Source organism: Lepidochelys olivacea (genome assembly GCF_965140295.1).
Source record: "Lepidochelys olivacea isolate rLepOli2 genome assembly, chromosome: 2".
NCBI lineage: Eukaryota > Metazoa > Chordata > Testudines > Cheloniidae > Lepidochelys > Lepidochelys olivacea.
Window position 1 is genome coordinate 255,393,679 of NC_140412.1, and position 23,866 is coordinate 255,417,544.

Consider the following 23,866-nt stretch of genomic DNA (forward strand, 5'->3'; position numbering starts at 1 on the left):
TGACCTTTTAGAAACATGACATGTACAATTCCCTGGGCTACTTCCCCCACAGCAGCCCTCACTTCCTCAAGCTCCACTTCACCCTTACCTCAGGGCCTCCTTCCTTGTGCCTGATATGGTGTGTACTACTCAGCCTCTCCAACAGCGCAACTTCCTCCCACAGCTCCTGACATGCACACCCACCTGACTGACTGGGAGGCTTTTAACTAGTTTCAGCCAGCCCCTGATTGGCTTCAGGTGTCCCAATCAACCAAGCATTCTCCCTGCCTTCTGGAAAGTTCTTAATTGGCCCCAGGTGTCTTAACTGACCTGGAGCAGCTTCCATTTCACTTAACCTGGTACCAGGGATTTGTTTAGCCTGGAGCTAATATATCTATCTCCCACTACTTTTCTATAGCCATCTGGCCTTGCCCCATCACACAATGAAAACAGATGTTTCCATCCAACACATTACTGGCATGAAATCCCCAATGGTGACAAAGTGGAGAGGCCCTGGCTTATGTACTCAGAAACACAGAATGCTGCATACTGTTTTTATTGCAAACTCTTCCAGTCTAATGTTCCAGCCGCATTAGGTTCTACAGGAACAAAGGACTGGAAAAATCTGTCTAAAAATCTGGCATGCCATGAGAAGGCAGCAAATCACCAGAGAGCATTTCATAGGTGGAAAGAGCTTGAGATGAGACTAAGGTTAAAGGCCACCATAGATTGCATCAGAGTCTCTTTACTGGCAAAATGTTCTGAAAAGGCTCATTGCCATTGTGAGAATGCTTGCTTCCCAAAACCTAGCACTGCATGGCACTTCAGATCAGCTGTATGTGCCAAACAATGGAAACTTCATTAAAATTGTGGAGCTGATGACTGAGTTTGATGCTGTATTCCAGGAGCGTCTAAGAAGAGTCACCACCCAAGAAATGTGAACACACCACTGCCTTGGAAAAACCACTCAAAATGAGATCATACAGTTACTGGCAACAAAAGTCAAACAAAAGATTGTGGCAGATCTGAATTCAGCAAGATATTACTCTGTTATTCTGGACTGCACACCTGACATCAGCCATACAGAACAAATTACTTTAATGGTGTGTTTTTTAACAACAGAACCGAGTGAAAATGTCCCTGCAGTGGTGACTGTCAGAGCATTTTCTAGTACTTATTGACATTGATGATACTACAGGAGCTGGTATGACAAATGTGTTTCTTAAAAAGCTGGAAGATAGGGGAATTGCGATAGCTGACATGAGAGGTCAGGGCTACAATAATGGTGCCAACATGAGAGGAAAGAACAGAGGAGTGCAGACACTGATCCAAGAGTTAAACCCTCGAGCTTTTTTTGTCCCATGCAGTTCTCATTCATTGAACTTGGTGGTCAGTGATGCAGCATCAGCTTCTAGTAAGACTGCTGAATTTTTAATGTAATTCAAAGCATCTATGTATTTTTCTCTGCATCAACTCATCGATGGCAAATTTTCAAGCAACATCTGGGAACATCCTCTCTGACACTGAGACCACTGAGTGCCACACGATGGGAAAGTTGAGTGGAGGTGATAAAGCCTATCAAACACCAAACTGGGAAGACAGATGATGCCATAGTTGCCATTATGGAGGATAATGCTATGACAGGAACTGTTCGTGGGAGAACAGTGGCAGAGGGAAATGGAATCACCAGAAACATACATAACTTCAAATTTCTGTGTGACTTAGTCTTGTGGCATGACATACTGTTTGAAATAAATGTTGTAATCAAGAGACTCCAAGGTGTTGACCTTGATATATCTAGAGCAATGGAACAACTAGACAAAGCAAAGTCATACCTACAGTCTTACCAGTCAGATGAGGGATTTCAAAACGTTCTGAAGAGTGCACAGAAGTGGGCAGAGGAACTTCACACTGAAGCTATTTTCCCACCCATTCAAGAATACAAGAGTCACCGAAGAAGACGACATTTTGATTACGAGGCACGGGATAATCCATAAGAGACCCAAAACAACAATTCAAAATTGATTTCTTTAACCAGGTGCTAGATTGTGCAATCCAGTCACCTGAATGTTTCATGCAGGTCAAGAAACACAGCAGTATATTTGGGATGTTGTATGATATTCCAAAACTCCTCACTATACCTGAAGAAAACCTATACCAGCAGTGCAGGGTACTAGAGACAGTGACACATGATGATATGCGCAATATCGATGCAAGTGATTTAGGTGATGAACTGAAAGCCCTTTCAAGATGCATTTCAACAGGATCAACTCTAAAGGCTGTTCTGGAACATATGTGCACAAATAAGATGACCACCCTCTTTCCTAATGCTTTTGTTGCTCTGCGGCATACTTCTAACACTTCCTGTAACAGTTGCCAGGGGAGAATGCAGCTTCTCCAAACCGAAGTTAATAAAAACACATCTACACTCCACGATGACACAGGAGAGGCTGCTCGGCCTTGCAACCATCTCAATAGAGCATGAGCTGGTCCAGACTGTGGACCTTCAGCAGGAAGCAGTTCAAATCTTTTCAACCAAGAAAGCATGGAAAGCACCACTTTGATTATTCAGACAGATAAAAATGTCAGTGTTTACTACACAGAGAAGAAAAGTTACACTTGCTGTTCAGGCATTTGAAAGTTAAGTGTTAAAAGTTTTGAACAAGCCATTTTAAGTTGTTAGTTCTCCTTTATTGGGGTAGGTAGCAGAACACTACCATGAGAGAAGTAGAACAGGAAGAAGGCAGAATTGAGACCTTTCAAAGTTTTGGCCCAAGTGAGGGGGCATGGGGGCATCATTTGAGCTCCCTGCTTCAGGTGCCAAAATGTTGTGGGCCGGCCCTGGGGGAAGGGGTGGTGTGGGGGTGGGGTCTTGGGGAGAAGGGGCAGGGCCTCAGGGGCAGTGTGGCATGGGTGTGGGGCCAAGGTTTGGGGACCTGTGGCCCCCACACTTTTAGGGTGCTCTCCTGGCTGCCTCTCCTGACTGATGTTAGTTTATGTCTTGTGACCTGGGAAAGAAAGATCACAGGGCTAAACACTCATTTGGCTATCCCAGAGCAGGATCCATTTGTGATTCTCTCTGCCATTGTTTTCTGTTTCCATAGCCTTGACTTTTCCCTGTCTGCTTCCAGAAGTCTCTTTTTCTGATTTTATCTTTATTCCTCCGTTTCACAGGTTTGCTAATCAGATATTCACTATTTGGTGAATAAAGTTCTATTAATTTGCATGAATTTTTTTCATATATTCTAAATCAGAAGGCACCATTGTGATAATCCAGTCTGACCTCCTGTATAACACAGGTCAGAGAACCTCCCCCCCAAAAATGATACAAGACTTCTTTTAAACAAATATCCAATCTTGATTTTAAAATTGTGAGTGATGGAGAATCTACAATGACTGTTGGTAAATTGTTCCAATTACTCTCACCATTAAAAATTTACACCTTATTTCTACTCTGAATTAGTCTAGCTTCAACTTCCAGCCATTGGAATGTGCTATATCTTTCTCTGCTAGATTGACAATCCCATTATGGTGAATAGACACAATCAGGACTTAAATGGAGCTACACTGATTTACATGAGCTGAGCATCTGATGAGAGGAGTGTTTTGATCCTGGGGAGTTCAGACCCTTTTGTTCTGGGACCATCTCTAGAAACTGGTCTTCTAATAAATATTTAGAGGTGGAAGAGTTGATATAAATGAAGGTGGGAAGTTATAATTTTGATTGTGACTAATTTTGCTATCAATGAAAATGATATATCTTGCATGCAAAACCCTGTTTCAAGGCAAAAAGAAAAGGAGTACTTGTGGCAGCTTCAAAAGGTCTTCCTAGTGGGGAATTACACAATCATAAGCCCTCCTTTTCCTGATGATCTAGTCATTGTCCCACACTTTTTAGGAGAGAATCAAAATCCAAAACTGTTCTTGAGGCTTCAGAATATCAGGCTGAGGATGGAAAAAGTAATTTTAGTAAATCCATGCTTGATGTTGCACCATAAATACAAAGTTATTGTGTAATTCAACGGTTGCTACGTTAAACTACAATCACCAGATTTAAATTGCAAATATCAATAGCTGTCCATTCTGCAGAATAATTTGCTAACTGATTACAAAATTTAGTATCTTTCTGCATGGGTACAGGTATACTCCTGTGTAATCCAAAATGCATTAATATTGTATCTGTCATTCTGGGCTGGGGCTAAATAGAAATATTATGGGAAACAGGAGGAGAGAAGAAGAATGCATGTTTTCTTGTAAAGATTGAAAACACTCTGGAAAATTTGTTTCATTTGCATTGAGCTTATGCAGGCTCTGTGTCCACTGAGTGCAGGGAGTTTGGGGAGATTCCCCTCCTCAATGAAGGCCCAGAGTGCAGGATTACTGTGCAGGCATCCCAGCGTCTTCAGACCTTCCGAACCCATTGTGTGAGGGCTTACTAGATCTGTATAAACACAAGCGAGCCCCAAGCTGATCTTCTGTTCTGATCCCACACAGGGCAGATTTGGAAGCCATTTATCTGCAGCACACAGGGATTGCACAAACCCACCAACAAGGGACAAAGTAGCATGAGGGGCTTTGCACCCGTCCTCTGTAGCAGTGGACTTTGACCCTGATTGCACAGACATGTAATACCCTTTGAGATCAATGCAGAGTCTTCTAAATAGAGCTCCTGTGGCTCATTTTTGGAACTAATATGCTTTCATCTCAGCACCATATTACAGTATTTGTAAAACACACTGATGTTTTGGGCAGCTTCACGTGGTTCCTTCTGGAGGAAAGGATCTTTACCAGCTAATGTGCTGCCTGATGCCTGACACATGCACTGTGCCAAACTACTAACTTCTGAGATTTTCATAAACCCTGATTTATCACATGCACAAGGCCATAACATTGAAATTTTTAACCCTCTGAATTCTTCCCAGTTCACAACTTGACTGGTGAACCTGGAAGTAATTGCACATTTTTACTGCAGAAAACATTATTTGGCTTGTCCCCACACATGGCTGGCTTGGGCTGAGCCTTCATCTCCTTTCAATGCTCTTTTAGTTTATGCACTATGTTATGTATGCTGCTGGAAAACAACATGAAAAAGGAATTCTTACCGAAACCTATTTGTAATCCTCTAAGGTGACAAAATTAGTAGATCTTTCCACTAATGTTGCTGTGGTTTTTTTTTTAAAATAAAATTTCTTAGGTAATTTGTAGGCCTGCATATGTAAATCACAGCACTATTACTGTGTCTGGCTTGCAGCCAGAAACTGAATGAGAAGCACTAAAAAATACAGCATAGGGAACATTCTTGCATTAGTAAGGAGCAGTCTAGGTGGCTTACTAGGTCTTGGTCATCTCTTCTGTGATTTTTCCTTTTTAGCACCAACACAAGTCTTGAAGCTGAACATCCCCCATTCATGTTAAAGGGATTTATGATTTCCATAGTCACTGAAGTGCTCATACCTTGAAAACAGTGCTGCTTCAGGAGCTATTTACTTCTAAAAATATGTTCTCTAACTTGACAGTGTCCCTTTAAAAACAAAACTTGTATATTATTTATCTGGGAAGTGGTTCTGATTCAGTGAAAAGGCTTTCGGGCTAAAGCCAAAGAAGTTGTGGGAACCCTGAAGAATCAGCTTCTGGATCCTTATATGAGCTTTTGTGGCAGGAAAAATGATTTTCTTGGGAAGAAAAAAGGATTTTCTTGGGAATTTAGGTACTTTCTATTTAGAACAGGGGTGGGCAAACATTTTGGCCCAAGGGCTACATCTGAGTGGGGAAATTGTATGCAGGGCCATGAATGTAGGGCTGGGACAGGGGGTTAGGGTGCGGGAGGGAGTGCGGGTTGTGGAATGGGGTGCGGTGTGCAGGAGGGGGCTCAGGGCAGGGGGTTGGGATGCAGGAGAGGTGCTGCAAGGGGCTCAAGGCAGGGGATTAGGGGGCTCAGGGCAGGGGGTTGAGGTGTGGGCTCCAGCCCAGCGCCGCTTACTTCAAGCAGCTCCGGGATGGCAGTGGCATGCAGCGGGGCTAAGGCAGGCTCCCTGCATGCCCTGGCCCCGTGCCACTCCCGGAACTGGCCAGCATGTCTGGCAGTAGCTCCTGGGGGTGGGGTGGGACAGGCAGCTCCACCGCACGCTGCCCTTACCTGCGGGTACCACCCCCGAAGCTCCCATTGGCCACGGTTCCCCATTCCCGGCCAATGGGAGCTGCGGGGGGTGGTGCCTGCAGGCAAGGTTAGCGCAGGGATGTGGTGCTGGCCACTTCCTGGAGCAGCGTGGGGCCAGGGTAGGCAGGGAGCCTGCCTTAGCTCTGCTGCGCCACGGTGCTGGCAATCCCACAGGCCGGATTGAGAGCCCTGAGGGGCTGTATCCAGCCCATGGGCTGTAGTTTGCCCTCCCGTGATTTAGAAGGTGATATTGGAAGGAATTAATTCTTCTCATTGTAGCCTGAAGATGTCTCTTAAATACTGTGGTGACGGGCACCCATATGAGAACCTGGATAAATATATTTAAAAGGCACCCGTCACTATGATGTATAGGTGCCAGATTCTAATAAGGATGCTCATGTGAGACTATTCCATTTCAAGTGGAGGCTGCTAGCACTGCCTGGAGAAAGTGCTACTGATCTAGTCATAGGACCAGATTGTGCCTGTTTAAACAGAACATCCTGTTGAGACTTACAACCGAGAGAAACTCTTCAGAAAAAATCTGCCTCCAGTGGGTATTTTGGGAGAAATTCTCAGACCATTAAGGTTTGAGGAGTTCCCCTACCAGGCAAAATTACTGTGAAGCTGGCTCACTAGTACTTTCTCTGCTTCCAGTATTTCCCCCCCCCCCCCATGTGATAGTGCTTTTGCTGACCCAATGGGCTGATTCAGTGCAATGACACAAGTGTGACCCAACAGGCTAGCAAAACCAGCATGAGTAAGAGACAGGTAGTTTTAGTCTGAAATGAATCAGCTAGAGCAGTGGCAGCTATAAAATAGCATCTTGTGCGGATGAGTTTTAGCTGAATTGCAGCAGCAGCAGTTTATTTCAATAACCAGTTACACAAAGAAAAGGCCTCTGACAGCTCAAAGTGGGAATGTTAACAGCTGAACACGATCACTCTTCTCAAGCCTTCAGATTTGCTGAATTTCTTCCTTGCTCCTGTTGATTCTCCCACAGGGAACTAGAAGCTTATTGCTCATTAACCTTGTGTCTCATGTTGCTCCTGCTGACCAATTAGGTCTTGGTACTGGCTTGCTTGCAGGCACAGCCTCAGATAGTTGTATCTCCCTGCAGCCTATACAAGTGAGTACGGGAAAGAGTTTTAACTCTATATTTGCCACAAACTGTGAGATTCCATTTATCTGCCACAAAGACTCCTCCATAGTCTGTTTTAGGTGGACTATAGTCTATGTAATTGGAAAAATCCTGGGAGGTCTAATGAGTTACTGTATGTACCAGGTCCAAATATAAATTTTAGGCAGATAGGTGTCCTGGTGCATACTGTCTTTGGGCACTTTTTACTCCATGAAGATGGTTTGTGCGGAAGTAGCATTGTATACTGACATTTCATCATGTTACTTACATTGTATTGCTGACAAAATTAATGATTCCTGTACAGTTTGGTTGATTTCAATCTTGTAAATGTGCTGAACGAAATCCAAGCAGCCTAGATGCAAACTTGGGAAAGGGAGCAGGGGAATAGAGAAATGAGAAGAAAAGGAGGGATGAAAAGTGGGGTGGGGGAAGGGGTGGAGGAGAGAGAGAGGGAAAGGGAACAAAATTGGACAGATGGAAGAGAACCAGAATCAGTGAGAGAAATAGAAAGTGTGATAACAGGATAATAAAGAGCAAATTAGCTATATGGAGCATATTATATCCTTGGGTATGGGGGTTTGTGCCCCTAATTCCTATTAATACTAATCGGATCTAAGCAATTATTGAGCAGAGAGGTGAGAATAAACTTTAAAAAATGTTTCTGGGACTTCTTGAAGGACTCTTCTTGATCAAAATGTTTGAGACCTCCGCTAGCCCTAAATAAGAACTTCTTATACATACTAATTAAAAGGCATGGTGTTTACCTGACCAACTGTAATAGTTGGTAAGATCTATACATAGGCACTCTTTTTACAAAGTAAAATTTAGACATTATAAATGGGGCTGTAATGAGCTGTCATATTAACTCAACTGCTGCACGTGCTCACAAAGTCCATGTGATAAAAATCAAAATGAAATGTTCACAGTGAGAAGCATATATGTGTAAAAGGGGGGTTAGGGGTGCTTTGTCAGAAAAGTGCATTTCTCATTAAAACAAATAAAAACATACATGAAAATGTGTGCACCAAATAGCACCTGGCCATATTATTACCTGTGAGCTTTAAACTTTAACAACCAATGCTTTTTTGTGTATTTTGTTTGTTGATATAGACGGATCTAAAAAGCACCAGAAACTCTCAACGTTTTTATATTGGTTTTGTTTCTTGCTTTTTTGGACACAACTTTCACTTTAAAAATGAAAGTCTTCAGAAAGCAACTTATTACTGCACTCAGTGTGTGTGAAATTTCAGCATAGCGCTCGCTAGTTAGACATTATTTTGCTTATGGCATTAGATGTCCAAAAAACAGTACAACCAAAGCTTAAAGCAAACTTTTATGGTTATTTTCTAAACCAGGGAATGCATTGTAGGTGTTTATAATGGAAAAATTGACTCAACCTATATTTAAAGGATAGCTAACCATGGTCCAGTCATATGATGGGGTATAATCCAAAATTCATTTGCCACTTGTGGTTGTTTTGCATGTCAAGTCATATTTCTGCATTTCCGTGTCCAGACTATACAGAGTCTCAGGATATTTTTATTGTTGTACCTTTTAGCCGCCTCTGCTGGTTTTAAGAGTTTTTCTCAGCTTGTAATAATATGAGAAAATCAAATTCTCTTCGCTTCCATCTTAAGAAGAAAATCAGGGGCCTGATCCTGTATTTTTTGTGGAACCAAGACTCTTATTGAAATGAATGGGAGTTCTGAGTGTATGGAGAATGTTGGATTGGACCTGAAATGAAGGAGTGAACACAAATCCCCTTGCTGAACACCTTGAAAATCCAAAGCCCCGAATATAAATCATGAGCTTTTGACAGGGGGATGGTACATCAAGATCAGTTCAGTAGGAAAAAGGCTTTTAGATGCACACTCAGATAGACAGAAATCTTATTTTCTGGATAGAGAGCGTGCTTTGCTTTACAAAGCAATAATATGGGTATTACACAGATAGTTAGACCAGGAGGTGGGTTATAGTAGAAAAAGAGGGACCAGTGAATCTGCTGGCCATGTTACTGGGTTTGCTTCTGAAGGTGGTTTGCAAACAATCCTTCTCTAAGGCTTGTCTACGTTAGAAATTTATACTATATCTGAACTCTATTGGGAGCACTTGAGCTAGATGACGCAATGATGACCGCTATTTTGAGCTCAGTGGAGAAGAGGACAAGTCCTGTTCAACATTGTCATTAACTCCTGGCACTAGCAGAGATGAGACTTTTGGTTACCCAAACTCTGACGCCTCTCTGCCTAATGCATATTCAGTAGCGGTTTCTCCCCTCTTCCTTCTTTGTATTTCTTCACCTACTAATGTTGGTGTGCCCTTCTCCTATAGGTTAGTATATTAATGATCTCAACTTATGTCACTTTGTTGCTATGGCACTTTTGTGGTGAGACATCTGCAGATGTTCCTATCCTAAAATATCCAAAAGCTTGTGTTAGTTCATATTCCTGTGGTTGCCTGGTGTTGTTATGTATAAACTTCCCCCTTAAACACTCTATTCACAGTTCCCCAAAGCTTAGGTGTGGAGGCCAAAGTTCATAGGCCTCAAGCCTCATTCTAACTGCTTAACCGAATGTCTTACAGGATACAGTCTTGTAGGTTACTTGCATTATCGCTAAATAAAATAAATGAGAAAAGCTAGCTCTATGGGCTACAATGGTTAAAACCGTCTACAGAAAACATTCTAGTTTTTTATTCTTGGCTATAAGTTTTTATAGCAATTCCTATAGAAACCTATTTAATGTCTTCCCTGTATTGGTTTAATCCCTATTAAATTCTGAGACCTTTCCATAAGGAAGGAAGCAAATAATGTCCTTCCAGCAACCACCCACGCGCCTAGTTTTTTCACAAGCTAAGGAGATTTTTTTGGGAGCTCCTGTTTTTGAAGTATTGGTAGCAAATCATTGCCTTGTAGCTTGCCCTGATGTTATCTAAATTGTGATAGAGGGAACTCTGACCCAGTTTCTGCAAATACACACATGCATATCTTTGAACTCAATGGGACTCCTCACCTGTGTAAAGTTAAGCTTGTGTGTAAGTGTTTGCAGGTTCAGATCCTCTGGTAGCAGGGGCAGGCTTTATTACTACAGAATACATGCCAACTTCTGAAAGCTATGACATAGAACAAAGGTTGTCTGTGGGAGAGAATAGTGATCCACCACACAACTCAAATTTTGACCCAAGATGTAGATTTGTAAAAACAAAGCCAGCAGAGAGATTTGGGATGAATTTTTCTGAGCAGTATAATTGAAACAGTTTGGGTTTTCAAACAAATAAAGGTTCTCATGCAGTGTTTGCAACCCAAACTTCACAGCCCTGAGAACCTGACTGTAAACAAAGGTGGAACTGACTTCATTGATTTCCCTTGTCGGCATTGAGAGAAAGGTAAAAAACAAACAACATAAATAGTGACAGGTGAAATGGATTTTTAAAAGGCTTTACATTTCTAATATTCAATGGAGTTATTTGTAATATAGATAAATAAATTTTGCCTGTTCCTCTAACATAATTGAAAATGCATTGGAGAATGAGAGCTTGTTGGAGGGAGAGAGTGGAAAATATGATAGATTTAAAAAATGGACTGAGGCCCTTTCCTATTTGGCAGATGTTTCCCCCCAGCAACAGAGAAGGAAGCTAGCTGCTAGTGCAGTTTGCATCAAAGTGTCTGTCGCGATCTATAGTAGTTACACCAGTGGTTTTCAAACTTTTTGATTTGAGCCCCCACCATGAGTTACAATTTTTGGTTGCCCCAACCCAGACAAAAATAGACACACTGAAAAGTATGCTTGATAGCTTACTAACAAACCTAAGACAGAACTTAATAGAACTTTAATTAAATTGCCTACACCTGTACATTTCAAATACACAGATATTTAACGTGAAGCGTGTGCCAGTTTCTCTGCTGACAGTTTATCAATTCCTGGGGAGATTTTTGAAACCGACACTCTGAGGTTCTCCTCTGCTTCCAGTTTCGAATGGTACTTTGTCTTTAGCACAGCCAGCGCAGAGAATCCGATCTCCCACAAATAAGATGAACCAAACTGTAAAAGAGCTTTGATCAAACACTTTGACAAAGCTGGACATTCTAAGCCAAGTTTCAACCAAAAATTCCCCAAGACTGTTTTTTTCAGTTGAATTTTCCAATGTCCTATCACTCTGAAGTTCAATCAGCTTCTCCTAAATGTCATTTCAGAGATGGGACAGGGTCACTGCCTCAACTAGAAAAGTTTGGATAATCCAGTCATTCAGGGGTGCATTTCCTTCAGGAAAATATTTATTCAAACTGGCTCTGAGAGAAGTCAAATGATTCTTGATAGGCTCCACAACACTCAATAGTTCGGTTTCTGTTTCCTCGATAGCATCAGTTAACAACGAGAAGGGAATGCTTAAACCAGTTTTGATCTTTGTTTTCCAGAGATCTAGATTTCTCTTGAATGCCAATATCTTGTTGTGCAGGTCAAAAATAGTATTTTTTGCTCCTTGCAATGAGACATTTAGAGAATTCAGTTTGTCAAAAATATCAGCAAAGTGAGCCAAAAGTAAAGTCAGCAGGGATCACTCAGCGTTTCTGAAATTCAAATCCAATAGAAGAAGTTGAACTTCATTTCTCACTTCATAAACACGTTGCAACACTTTCTCCCTGGATAGCCACCTGACTTCCATGTGAAACAACAAAAGCGTCATGCTCCGCTCCCATTTCTGCACAAAGCATTGCAAAGAGACATGCCTTTGTGGGCTGCATCTTGATAAAGTTCATGCTTTTAATAGCAGAACGTCTGTAAGTTCCTGATCCATGTTTTGAGTTGCAAGAGCTTTGCGGTATAGCATGCAAGTCCATGTCCATGATATATGTGGAGCAATTTCAAACACTTTGGCTTTCAAGCCTGCCCTACCTCCAGACATAGAAGGGGCTCCATCCAAGCAGATTCAGACACAGGCTTCCTACTTCAATTCACGAGAAGTTAGGAAGTCATTCAAAATGTTAAACAGTTCAGATCCAGTTGCACGCATCTTAATTGGCTTGCAGAACAAAACATCTTCCAATATTGATGTTTTGTGTGAGTACTGAATGTAAGCAATTAAATGAGCTTCTTTTGATATATCTGTTGTTTCTTCCAATCAGATTGCAAATAAACTGGACTGCAAGCGAGAGATCAGCTGTGCCTTGATATTTTCTGACATGTCAGAGATTTGGTGGCTGACTGTATTGTCTGACACCAGGATCATTTTTAACTTCTCTGCCGCACTGTCACCAAGCATTGTCCCGCAAATGTCAATTGCAGCTGGGAGAACCAGTTTTTCCCCAGTTGTGTAAGGCTTTTTATTCTTGGCAATGTGGTACGCAACTTGATACGATGCTTTTAAAGCACTTGCAGGGGTGGATACCACATTTTCATTGTGTTTTTTTGTTTATTAATTTCTTCTAGCTTTCATTTGGAAAAAATCTCTGTTCTTTCCTACCAGATTGCTATGTTTTGTTTCCAAATGGCGTCTTAATTTTGTTAGCTTCAGGCTATTGTTTGCTAAAGTTACTGCACGCACTACACATTGAAACCTAATTTTTTCATTAACTGCAATGGAAGTGAAACCAAAATCCAAGTATGTTTCATCATATTTTCTTGTTTTTGCAGATTTTTTTCTTTGTATCTACTTTAGCCATTTCAGCTTCTGGCTTTCGTTTTGGAACACTATCATCATTTGGCAATAAGTACGATCCATTTTTCACCACACAATGATATGAAAATATATCAAACTCACCAGCAGAATAAACACTGCACAACTGCTTGTTATTAGGACAGCACATGATACTAAAGAGGAAGGAGGGAAAGGTAGTTGTTGCTGTAGAAATGGTGGTGGGGCTCACTCTTTCAGCTCCTGGTGGCGGCGTTCCTGCTGAAAGCCTCAGGCAGCTAATTGTGGGGCTCCCTCTGTTAGCCCCAAGGATAGAATTGCCAGGAATCCGGTTTTTGACCGGAATGCCCAGTCAAAAAGGGACCCTGGTGGCTCTGGTCAGCACTGCTGACCGGGCCGTTAAAAGTCTGGTTGGAGGTGCAGGCAGGCTCCCTACCTGGCTCTGTGCAGCTCCTGGGAAACTGACAGCATCTCCCTCTCCCTCTGGCCCTTAGGCAGAGGGATGCCCAAAGGGCTCTGCGCGCTCCCCCTGCCCCCAGCAACAGCTCAGCAACTCCCAGTGGCCAGGAACAGCAGCCAATGGGAGCTGAGGGGGCGGCACCTACAGGTGCAAGTGGAGCACAGAGCCACATGGTTGCACCTCTGCCTAGGAGTTGGAGAGAGATGTTGCTGCTTCCTGCAAGCTGCCTGAGGTAAGCACTGTCCAGAACCAGCACACTGAACCCCCTCTGGTGTCCCAGCCCTGAGCCCCCTCCTGCACTCTGAACCCCTTGGCCCTAGCCTGGAGCCCCCTCCTGCATCTCAAACCCCAACCCCACCCCAGAGCCCACACCCGCAGCCCTCGCCCCCTGCATCTCAACCCACTGCCCCAGCCTGGATCCCCCTCCCACGCCCTAACCCCTCATTTCTGGGCCCCCCCCGTAGCCCCCTCAACCCCCTTCCTCAGCCCGGAGCCCTGTCCTGCACCCCAAACCCCTCATCTCTGGCCCCACCCCAGAGCCTGCACCCCCAGCTGGAGCCCTCCAACCCCCTGTCCCAGCCCAGTGAAAATGAGCGCGTGAGCAAGGGTGGGGGAGACCGAGCGACAGAGGGAGGGGGTGATGGAGGGAGTGGGAGGTGGGGCCTCAGAGAAAGGGCGGTGCAGGGGGCGGGGCAAAGGTGTTTGCTTGTCTGCAAATAGAAAGTTGGCGACCGGAGCCCCAAGGGGCTAACTGTGGGGTTCCCGCTGTCAGCCCCAGGCAGGTAACTGCGGGGCGCTCTCCGTCAGCCCCGGTGTGTCCGGAGCACCGCGCTGCGAGGCCGGGCGCACCCGCTACACCGAGTTTGGCAGGCGCGTTGCTGGGGGCCGTGGTCATCGCCACCTACTGGCCCTCTGTGGTCATTGCAGCGATGAGGTGGTGGTTAGTGATACAAATTGCGCAACAACTGTGTTGATGGCTCCTGGAAGCAGGGGGTGGTGAGAGCCGCCCGTCGGCCAGACTCAGGAGGAGGAAGGGGGTGTGTACAGGGTGCCTTTTGCAGGCTGTGGGTTGATGGCGCTGGAGAACATAATCCCCGTCTCTTGTGTTTCCGGCATGCCCGAGAAATCCCAGGGAGTGGGGTTCGCCTTGGGGGCGGGGCGGGGAAGAACGTCGCTGTTTCTTTTTCTTTTTCTATGTGAAATCCAGCCAGTCCCTCGTGCATCAGCAATTGCAAACTAGCAACAGCCTTCACAGCCCCCCTCCCAAACACTCGCTAGGTCGCCGTCAGATCATGAATTATTAGGGAAGTGTTCTGGACTGGAGCAAATGTGCTTTTGGAGATGCCCGGGAGACAGACGCATGTAAAGGGGAGCAGTGTCAGATCGGGGAGAAAGTATTTTATGATTCGCTGCACTTCCTGTTAAGCGCAGCCTCTTGTTTTCAGCAGAGCCAGATTGCAAGCAGCATTTGCAACTCCTCCTTCTCAAGGCCGGGTGCTGCCTCCTTGAAGTCCCTGATTATCATCAGTCCTGCCTGGGATTCCGGCTTCCAGCAGGAAAGGGGAACCACATTGCAATGTTTGTTTGCACCACCGCCTTCTCCAGGCCTGCGTGAGTTTCTCGTAGCTCTGGCCCTGCTGAGGCTGCACGGAGGAAGAAGTCGCATTTCAGGGAGCGCTTGCACCGCCTCCTGTTTGACAGAGAGGGACGGACCTAGTCGCAGGATCCGGACTCCAGGGATTGTATTTATTTGCAAACGGTGTCGAGCTCAACTTTTGCACCTTCCTCTTTCTCCCCAGGGCACGTGTAATGGGGGACACGTCACTTTGCTGTGCAAAGGGAAGGAAACTTTCTCACCCACCAAGAGTCTCCGGATATTTTTGAACGGGCGGAAGAGTTATAAACTGAACCGCAATTTTAAGGATGTCTCATGATTTTGCTCTTGGAAAAGACGGGGGCCCCTAGCAACTTTCCCAGCCCCCATTTAAAAAACCGCAGCTGGAGAAACTCCTCCCTTCCCCTTTGGTTCCCCCACCCCCTTTCTCCCCAGTTCCTGAGGGTTTGAAAACAAGCCCAGATTGGCTGCTGGTGGCGGACAGTGGTGGGAGGTGGAAGAGGAGCCTTGCTGGGGAGCCATCCTCTGGAGTGACGCCTTGTTGAGCGGGATGGGAAGCACTGCCATGGACACCAAGAAGAAAGATGCTTCCAGCAGCGGCAGCAGGAAAGGCTCCAGCCAGAGGAGACGCATGTTGCGAGTGCACATCCCGGTCAGTGCCTCTGCGCCGTCCCTGCCTCCCTCCCTCCTCCTCCTCCTCCTCCTCCTGGTGGCGGTGACAGGGCTGCAGCCACTGCGATCCGCACGCTGCAGCGCGGGCAGCACACGCGCCTCCTGTCATGGGGCTGGGCGGGGGGTGTTTCTCCTGGGCAGCGTGGACACCTCATGCCATTTCGCAGCAACAGGTTGGGTGGGGGGGGCGTGGTAAAGAAAGGTGCACGCGCCTCCTGGCCTTTTGCAGCAGGAGAGGGTCTGGGGGTTCAGCGTGCGGCGGTGCCTGCTTCTTCTGTCACTTAGCAACAGCGTGGGGGGGGGCGGGGCGGGGGATGGAGAAGAAGAGCCCCCTGCCCGCTTCTGGCATTCAGCAGCAAGAGCTGGGGCGCGTGGGGAAGCGGCTGCCGTTGAGCGCGTGCTCGGGCGTTCGGCACGGCACGCGCGGGTGGCCGGGGGGCGGCCTGCCCGCCGCGCAGGCTCCCGCCCCCTGGCAGCGGCAGCCCCAACGGAGTGGGGCCGGCGGGTGGGTGGGTGCGCGCGCGCCCTACGGAGCCGATTTCGAACAGGCCGGAGTCCGTGTGCAGCCAGCCTTCACACGGGGGGGGCAGGAGGAGGGTCCCACCTGCGACCCTGCCCAAAGACGGGCAGTGTCACGCCTCAGGGACGGCTCCCCTCTGACCAGATTGCATGAGGGGCTGAGGGCTTTGCCCTTTGCTGGAGAGAGGCTGCTGCAAATTGGGTTGGCAAGGTCTGCACCTGAGAAGAATAAGTCTAGCAGTTATAAGTGGTATATTTTGTTAGCGGGTGAACCGCTTTTGGGGGCGGGGGCAGTGCATGCATTGTGTGAGCCTGTGTATGGACCAGGCGAATAGCAGCTAGTGGGGGGAGAGGTGTGGCCCCTGGACCAGGTAGACCCCGAGGTGGGGGGCGGAGAGAGCTGTTCACTGTTCCTGCTGGGGCTGTTCCCTGTGTGGTTGCTGTAGCTGTGTTGGTCCCAGGATATTAGAGAGACAGCGTGGGTGAGGTAGTATCTTTTGTTGGGCCAACTTCAGTTGGTGAGAGAGACAAGCTTTCAAGCCACACTAGCTGAAGTTGAGCCAATAAAAGATATAACTTCACCCCCCTCCCCCCGAGAAGAGGAGGTACAGTTTGGTGCTGGGCTAGCGCTGGGGAGGGAGGACTGGATCCCTCCACCTCTTCCCTTTCACGCACTAACCAGACCCAGCCCAGCTGCATGCAGAGTGCCAGGCTTGCAGTGTGTGACTGGGCAAAGGGAGAGGACAACATGCACTGCACTAACTGCTCCCTTCATTTAGCCAAGTGATTTGTTTGACACAGTTCTAAGAGGGTTTGATATTTCATGTGCAGTGCTGTACAGTCTGAGTGTATTTTAACTAGAGGTGAGCTCAAAGCAGTATGCTGGCCTGAACGTGCCCAAACTTCGGCACTTGGACCTGTCTCTTCAGTGAGACTGAATTGGAGCCTTTAATCTGAAGCCCTCAAACACTAATTCAGAGCTGGATTTCCAGGAGGTTGATAGCTCAGAAGCCTCTTAGTTTATCAAAGCAACCTATTGCAGGAATGGTAGGTGCAGAGGAATGGTTATACTAGAACAGAGAAGTGTACAGATTGGCAGGAAACGGTTTTCGTATCCCATGAAAATTTGCATAATTTAAAAATGTCTCCAGTTCCATATGGGGATGAAACTGAGACTTTTTGAAAATTTAGAGCAAGAGGTTGATTCTCTTCCCCCCCCCCATAACCAGGTGGGTAAACTGAGACCTTTTAACATTTTTGTGTGTGCTAGTCCCAGATTCAATAGCCTGGTGGTTAGGGCCCTGACTTGAAAGGTGGGAGACCAGGCTCAAGTCCCTGCTGTAGTGACTATTTAATTATTTATGCCAAGTGGAAAAGCTCCCACAGGTGAGATTGTGAGTGTCTCACCCCACAATAGCTTGGTGGTCAGGGCACTCACTGGGCATGTGGCAGACTCAGGTTCAAGGCCCTGCTGCAGAGCCGGGACTTGAACCTGTTCTCCCACATGCTACATGAATGCCTTAACCATGGGGTTATTAGCTGTTTTGGGCTGGGGTCATTTGCTCACTCTGTTACCTGATGTTTCATTCTGGACTTATGAAACTTTTGTCAAAATCAGTTATTTCCCCGCAAAAAGTTAGTTTTGATTAATCATTTTCCAGCGTAAAACCCTTTTATCAAATTCCGGACCAGCAGGCCGTCCAGCCTCCTGTCTGAGAGTGGCCAGTAGCAGCTGATTCAGAGGAAGGTGCAAGAAACTCTGTAATAGGCGGGCAGTATAGAATAACTTGCTCAGAGGGTCATTTTTCCCTAATGTCCAATAGTTAGAGGTTGGCTTATACGCTGAAGCTGGAGAGTTTATCCCTTTCAAAACTTTGTCAGTATATTCTTGTTATTTATATAAATCTTCATTCCTTTTTTGGAATTCACCACTCTTGGCTGTGGTGCTTCTAGCAATGAGTTTCAGAGTTCCTGCTCCTCCTGCTGAGGGGTCTAGATTTTGCTCCAGCTGTCCAGTGGAAGGAGGCAGTGTGAGCACGTCCCTTCCAGGCCAACAGGAAATCATTAGCTAACTTTATTTCTATGCTTTTTGGTTGTTTTTTTCCCCCCATGGAAAAACAAGCAAATGCAAACATGTAGGGCATACTGAATGCTGTGGTATAAAACAAAGGAGACTTTTTAATGGGAAGAATTAGTTCTGTAGAATTCCTTTGTCTCTCTGAAGTGGAACATGAGCCCAGTAGTGTGAGTAAAACTTTCAACCCTACAGTGTGTTAGTGTGCTCAAAATTAGGCCCCCCTCATCTAACATGGGTGTCTCCAATGTGTCCATCATGATAGTGTCTAGGCACCAATCTCTGCCACAGCACCAGTAATACAACTTCAATCTGATGATCTCAAAATGCCTTACAAACATTGAACACCCCAGTGTGGTCGTAATTATCCTAATTTTATACATGGAGGAATAGAGACATGACGGGATTAAGTGACTTTTCCAAATCTGAGTGTCTTTGGCAGAGCCAAGAATAGAACCCGAATGTTCTGGCTTCTAGTCAGGGGTGTGCACAAGGGGGGGCAAGCAGGGGCAAAGCCCCCCCAATAATAGTTGGGGCCAAGGGCATAGAACTTCTCCAGCCCTAGGGACGCAAAGGCAGGGAAGAGCGAGCTCCTGTCAGGGGATGGGGCAGAGGAAAGAGTGAGCTCCTGCTGGGACAGTGATGGGCAGCGAGGTCCTCCCAGTGCCAGGTGGGGAGAGGGGAGAGTGAGTTCCTTGGGGGACAGGGGGAGGGCCCAGAATGTGCCTCTCCAAAAGGGGTGAAATTTAAATTCCTGCACATGCCCCTGCTTCTAGTTCTCTTTCTTAATCACAAAGTTCATCTTCTTCCCCAGGGTTGCCTCAGTCTTGTCCTAGAGGAACAAATTCATTGTCTGTGTTTGTTAAGTTCGTGGCCTCTTTGCTGTGCCTGCTTTGTAAGTTGCCACCTGGACAGTGGTAGATACTTGCACATATGCCACTAAGGGCACATCTACATGGGGATAAAAGCCCCCTAGTACAGCTGTGGCTGGCCTGAGTCAGCTGATCTGTGATTGTGGGGCTTGGGCTGCGGGACTAAAAATTGCTGTGTAGACATTTAGGCTCAGGCTGGAGCTGGAGCTGTGGGACCCTCCACCCTCGTTTGAGCTTCAGCCTGAGCCAGAACATCTACACAGCAGTATTTCAGCCCTGGAGCCTGAGCTCTGCAAGCCAGAGTCCGCTGACCCAGGCCAGCTGTGGGTTTTTTATCACCGTGTAGACAATCAGATTCGGGTCTGATCTTGCTCTCAGTGAAGTCAGTAACTATTTTGCTGTTTGCTCATTTGGGAGCAATTCAAGACTTAAAAATTAACAAAGACCTGATCTCTTCCCCCCACCCTGAACCAATAGACACCTTTCCTCTTTCTGCAGAGTTGAGGTCTATAGTATTTCTAAAATGGGTCATAATTTTTCAGATTTGGTGGTATTTTTCAGTAGTTTTTTATCTTCTGTTGTAATTGCAATACACCTTTTGTTATACTCCTCACTTGACAGTGGAATTTTCATTTGGAAAGATTAATTTAGACTTTTTTTTTTCTGTTTCATAACATTTTCTTGGCTGTTTTGGAGCATCATTCCTATTATTTCAGTGGTGCCTGTCAGTGCTGCTGTAGTTGTCAAGGGAGCTTTCATCAGACAGAAATTTTTATTTTGCTCATCCTCGTCTTCTGTGTCTTGCTGTGAGGTTGTGTTTATTGCTCAGACATTTAATTCTTGCTCATTGAGATTGTCAGATTAGGGGCAACAAGGGGAAGACTAAGGAGGTGTGAACAGAAAGTGAAATAAAAGAGAGTGTAATTTTAAGAGAAAGTATTGAGAGAGAAATCCACACAAGAAATAAAGTTGATTTGGTTGGGAGTCAGTGATACTTTCTAGTCCTACAGTGGGGGTGTATCCGTGCCACTTGAAAGACTTGACCTAGAAAAAGTTGACAAGCTTTGATGAAAAGCACAGAAGACTTTAAAAAAAAAAAAGAAAATTAGGTGTGAGGAGAAAACCAAAGATATTAGTTGTGCCTGAATGGAAGGTGTAAATGTTCTCCTTCTTTCTCATTGTTTCCTTTTTTAGGGGTTGAATACAGTGGGAACAAATTGATCAGTGTTAAAGAGGCCATTTTGTTGTGGCTCACAACCCAAGGTGGGAATTTCAAGCAAGAATGGAGGGTTGGGGGCAGAATTGTAGGACATAATAGAAAAGTCTGACAAACTTTCTTTCTGAAACAGTGCTTTCTGTGCTGAATCTCCCCCTTCTGCACAAGTGAAGCATTTGCATTGTGACACCCAAATCTTGCTCTTGGGAAGGTTGGCAGTCTGCTGAGTTCCTGTAAACTGGATGCTCCCATCACCTGCTAAACTGATTTGTGGTAGTCCAAGATAAACCTCATATCATTAGATTCTCTAGCATGGCAGAGTGAGGCGCTAGTTGCTAAATCACTGGCCTGTGCTCAGTGAACTTACTCCTTGCAATTACCCAAGTGATTTATAATGACAGACTAGTAATTGAGCTAGACCATAGGAGCCAATATGAGATACATTAAGAGGCGAAATCTGCTCCTCCCTTTCATAGCACCACTTTCTGAAATCTTGAAGATACTTTCTATACATTTAAAGTAGAGATGGCTTCAAATGAAATCCCAGGTCTGAATGTCCCCCTTGTATGCCAAAGTTCAGACACAGATCTCAATTTTGTGGCTGTTGCTCATCTCTAATGTAGATATTTTAGCTTTTACAGAGTTTCCTTTTAAAACATTAGAAGGCAACAGAATTAGTAATAATACAAATTGAAAACCTATCTTGCTTGGTACATATTTTAAAAGCACTGTCGTCTCCATTCTAAGGCTAGATGCAATTGTCTGCTGACTCAAAGCTCTTAGCAGAGAGATCAATACTTTCCTTTTGTAATCTTCTTACAGAATTGTTCTGTTGGAATACGTTAAAAATTGTCATTGTAACTTCATCTCACTGCAAACGGGATAGATTCTGCTCTCAGTTACTTTGAATGTACACTAAATGTAATGAAGAGTGGAATCTGTCCCAAGATCGTCACCTGAGCCCCACTGCAGCCCCCAATGAGTGGGAATTGCAGCTATTTAGCACTTTTGTGTATTAGACCTAAATATGTTAGAAGGTGATAGTGAAAAATTTCATTGTTCCTTTGTGTACAGTAATCAGTGAGGCCAAAATATCTGTCCAATGAAGTGGTTATTGCCACTTGTCCTCCTGCCCTGACAGAAAGGTTGGTGTAGTGATATTTATAGGTTGGTGTAGTGATATATTCCCACTTGGGAAAGGTCTCTTAATAATAGCTGTGGAGACAACAGACCTTTTTTATGCACAGAACAGATGTAGTATGGGCAGCAGCTCTCCACGGTTTCCCACATTTCTTCCTCATAGTGCTTCTGTTCTGAAGGAGCCATCTCTAGGAGCAGATTTAATGCTGTACCTATGCCTGTTGTCGTGTAGAGACCCTGGGGCGGATCCTCAGATGGTGTAAATTCTCTTCGTTTCGTGGACTTCAGTGGCATTATGACAACTTACACCAACCGAGGATCTCTCCCTCCATCTCTTGCTTTCCATTATAGCAAAGCAGTGAGTGGTTGCTTAGTTCATAAACGTTTGCAGTGTTGTAGCGGTGTTGGACCCAGGATATGAGAGAGACAGGGTGGGTGAAATAATATCTTTTATTGGACCCACTTCTGTTGGTGAAAGAGACACGTTTCTGTGGTACACAGAGCTCATTCTGACATAAACAGAATGACATAAGCTCATTCTGAGCTCTGTGTAGCTCGAAAGCTTGTCTCTTTCACCAACAGAGGTTGATCCAATAAAAGATATTATCTCACCCACCTAGTGTTTCTCCAGTTAATAAATCACATTCATAAAATGATTCTTCCTTTCCAGTATCGTATAATATACTTTGTTTTGCCAGATGACTGCTGGGTTGGACAAGGAGAGGACTACACTCCATTCTTGGAGTTACTTGTGACAGCAACAGATGGAAGTGCTAAGTTGTGAATTTTTCCAAAGGAGCTAATGAGGGACTCTGCTACCTGTGTGACCCTGGAGCACAAACTTATCTGGAAAGACTTTCTTTCAGCAGGGAGAGGAGAGGGAAGTGTCTCCCTAAAATGGAATCTGGAACTGTCCCTGTGTCTTCTTCATGAGACTCAGAAAACAATGTGTCCCAAACTTCTACCTTCTTGCAATTTTGAAATCAGATCTCCCTTAATGGACTAAAGAGTTGAGGAAGGTGAGGAGAAGCCCTGGAACTTTCACAATGAAATCTGAAAGCTCCTGTGCATCAGATAAAAAGGATTAGCAACTGCAGTTACAGTAGGTAGGAGAAAAATGACAAGGGCTCTCAATCTTTATGCTTCTTGACATTCCACAAGCTGATCACCAGCTAGGTTTATGGAAAAATACAGTTGCTCCTTTCAACCACCTCCTCTCTCTCCCAGTTTGCACTTCTGATATGCCCTGCCCCCTCCCTCCTTCCTTCCCTCCCTGTCCCCTGCAGCTCCTGTGGGCTGTAGACCAGCAGGAAGGAGGTGAATTGCATCAGAAGAGTAGGCCATGGGCATGGAAGAACCAAGGAGGGGGTGGAAGCTGAGCAGAAGCATGGAACATGAGGCTGTTGACCATGTTGTGTTAATCATTTGGAGATGTGGGAGGTGGGAGAAGCTCTGTATGTTTGTGGAGAGAACAGGAGTGGGACAGGAACTGCTGAAAGGTAGAGGGAGAAGAGGAATGAATTCTTTATAGTTCCTTGCCTGAGAGGTATATGTGTCTTAATGGAGCTAAGGGTTAAATCATTGCATTATAATTACTGCTATGCAGCATGTAAGGTTATTTACTGTTTTGTTTTTTTTAAGAGAATACGTATTAGTAAGAAAGTGATATCCTGCAGATATAGAAAGACTCTGCTTATGTGGATGGCTCTGTGGATGAGGGGAAAGCAGTGGACGTGTTGTTCCTTGACTTTAGCAAAGCTTTTGACACAGTCTCCCACAGTATTCTTGCCAGCAAGTTAAAGAAGTATGGGCTGGATGAATGGACTATAAGGTGGATAGAAAGCTGGCTAGATTGTCGGGCTCAACGGGTAGTGATCAATGGCTCCATGTCTAGTTGGCAGCTAGTATCAAGTGGAGTGCCCCAAGGGTCGGTCCTGGGGCCGGTTTTGTTCAATATCTTCCTTAATGATCTAGAGGATGGTGTGGATTGCACCCTCAGCAAGTTTGCAGATGACGCTAAACTGGGAGGAGAGGTAGATACGCTGGAGGGTAGGGATAGGTTATAGAGGGTTCTAGACAAATTAGAGGATTGGGCCAAAAGAAATCTGATGAGGTTCAACAAGGACAAGTGCAGAGTCCTGCACTTAGGACGGAAGAATCCCATGCACCACTACAGACTAGGGACCAAATGTCTCGGCAGCAGTTCTGCGGAAAAGAACCTAGGGTTTACTGTAGACGAGAAGCTGGATATGAGTCAACAGTGTGCCCTTGTTGCCAAGAAGGCCAATGGCATTTTGGGCTGTATAAGTAGGGGCATTGCCAGCAGATTGAGGGACGTGATCGTTCCCCTCTATTCGACATTGGTGAGGCCTCATCTGGAGTACTGTGTCCAG

General features: G+C 45.3%; 1 protein-coding gene across 2 annotated transcripts in view; it reads left to right on the plus strand.

The window, feature by feature from the left end:
• Nucleotides 1–14,101: 14,101 nt before the first annotated feature.
• PRKAG2 (protein kinase AMP-activated non-catalytic subunit gamma 2) overlaps nucleotides 14,102–23,866 on the plus strand; it is a 386,465-nt gene continuing 376,700 nt past the window's right edge. Inside the window, exon 1 of one of the 2 annotated variants that reach the window (XR_014710259.1) lies at nucleotides 14,102–15,632. Coding sequence is in view for 1 of the 2 variants with exons in the window: in XM_084619463.1 (XP_084475589.1) it covers nucleotides 15,531–15,632 (102 nt within the window). In the remaining variant the exon portion in view is untranslated. The remainder of the gene's footprint in view (nucleotides 15,633–23,866) is intronic. The other variant, XM_084619463.1, reaches the window with a different exon arrangement.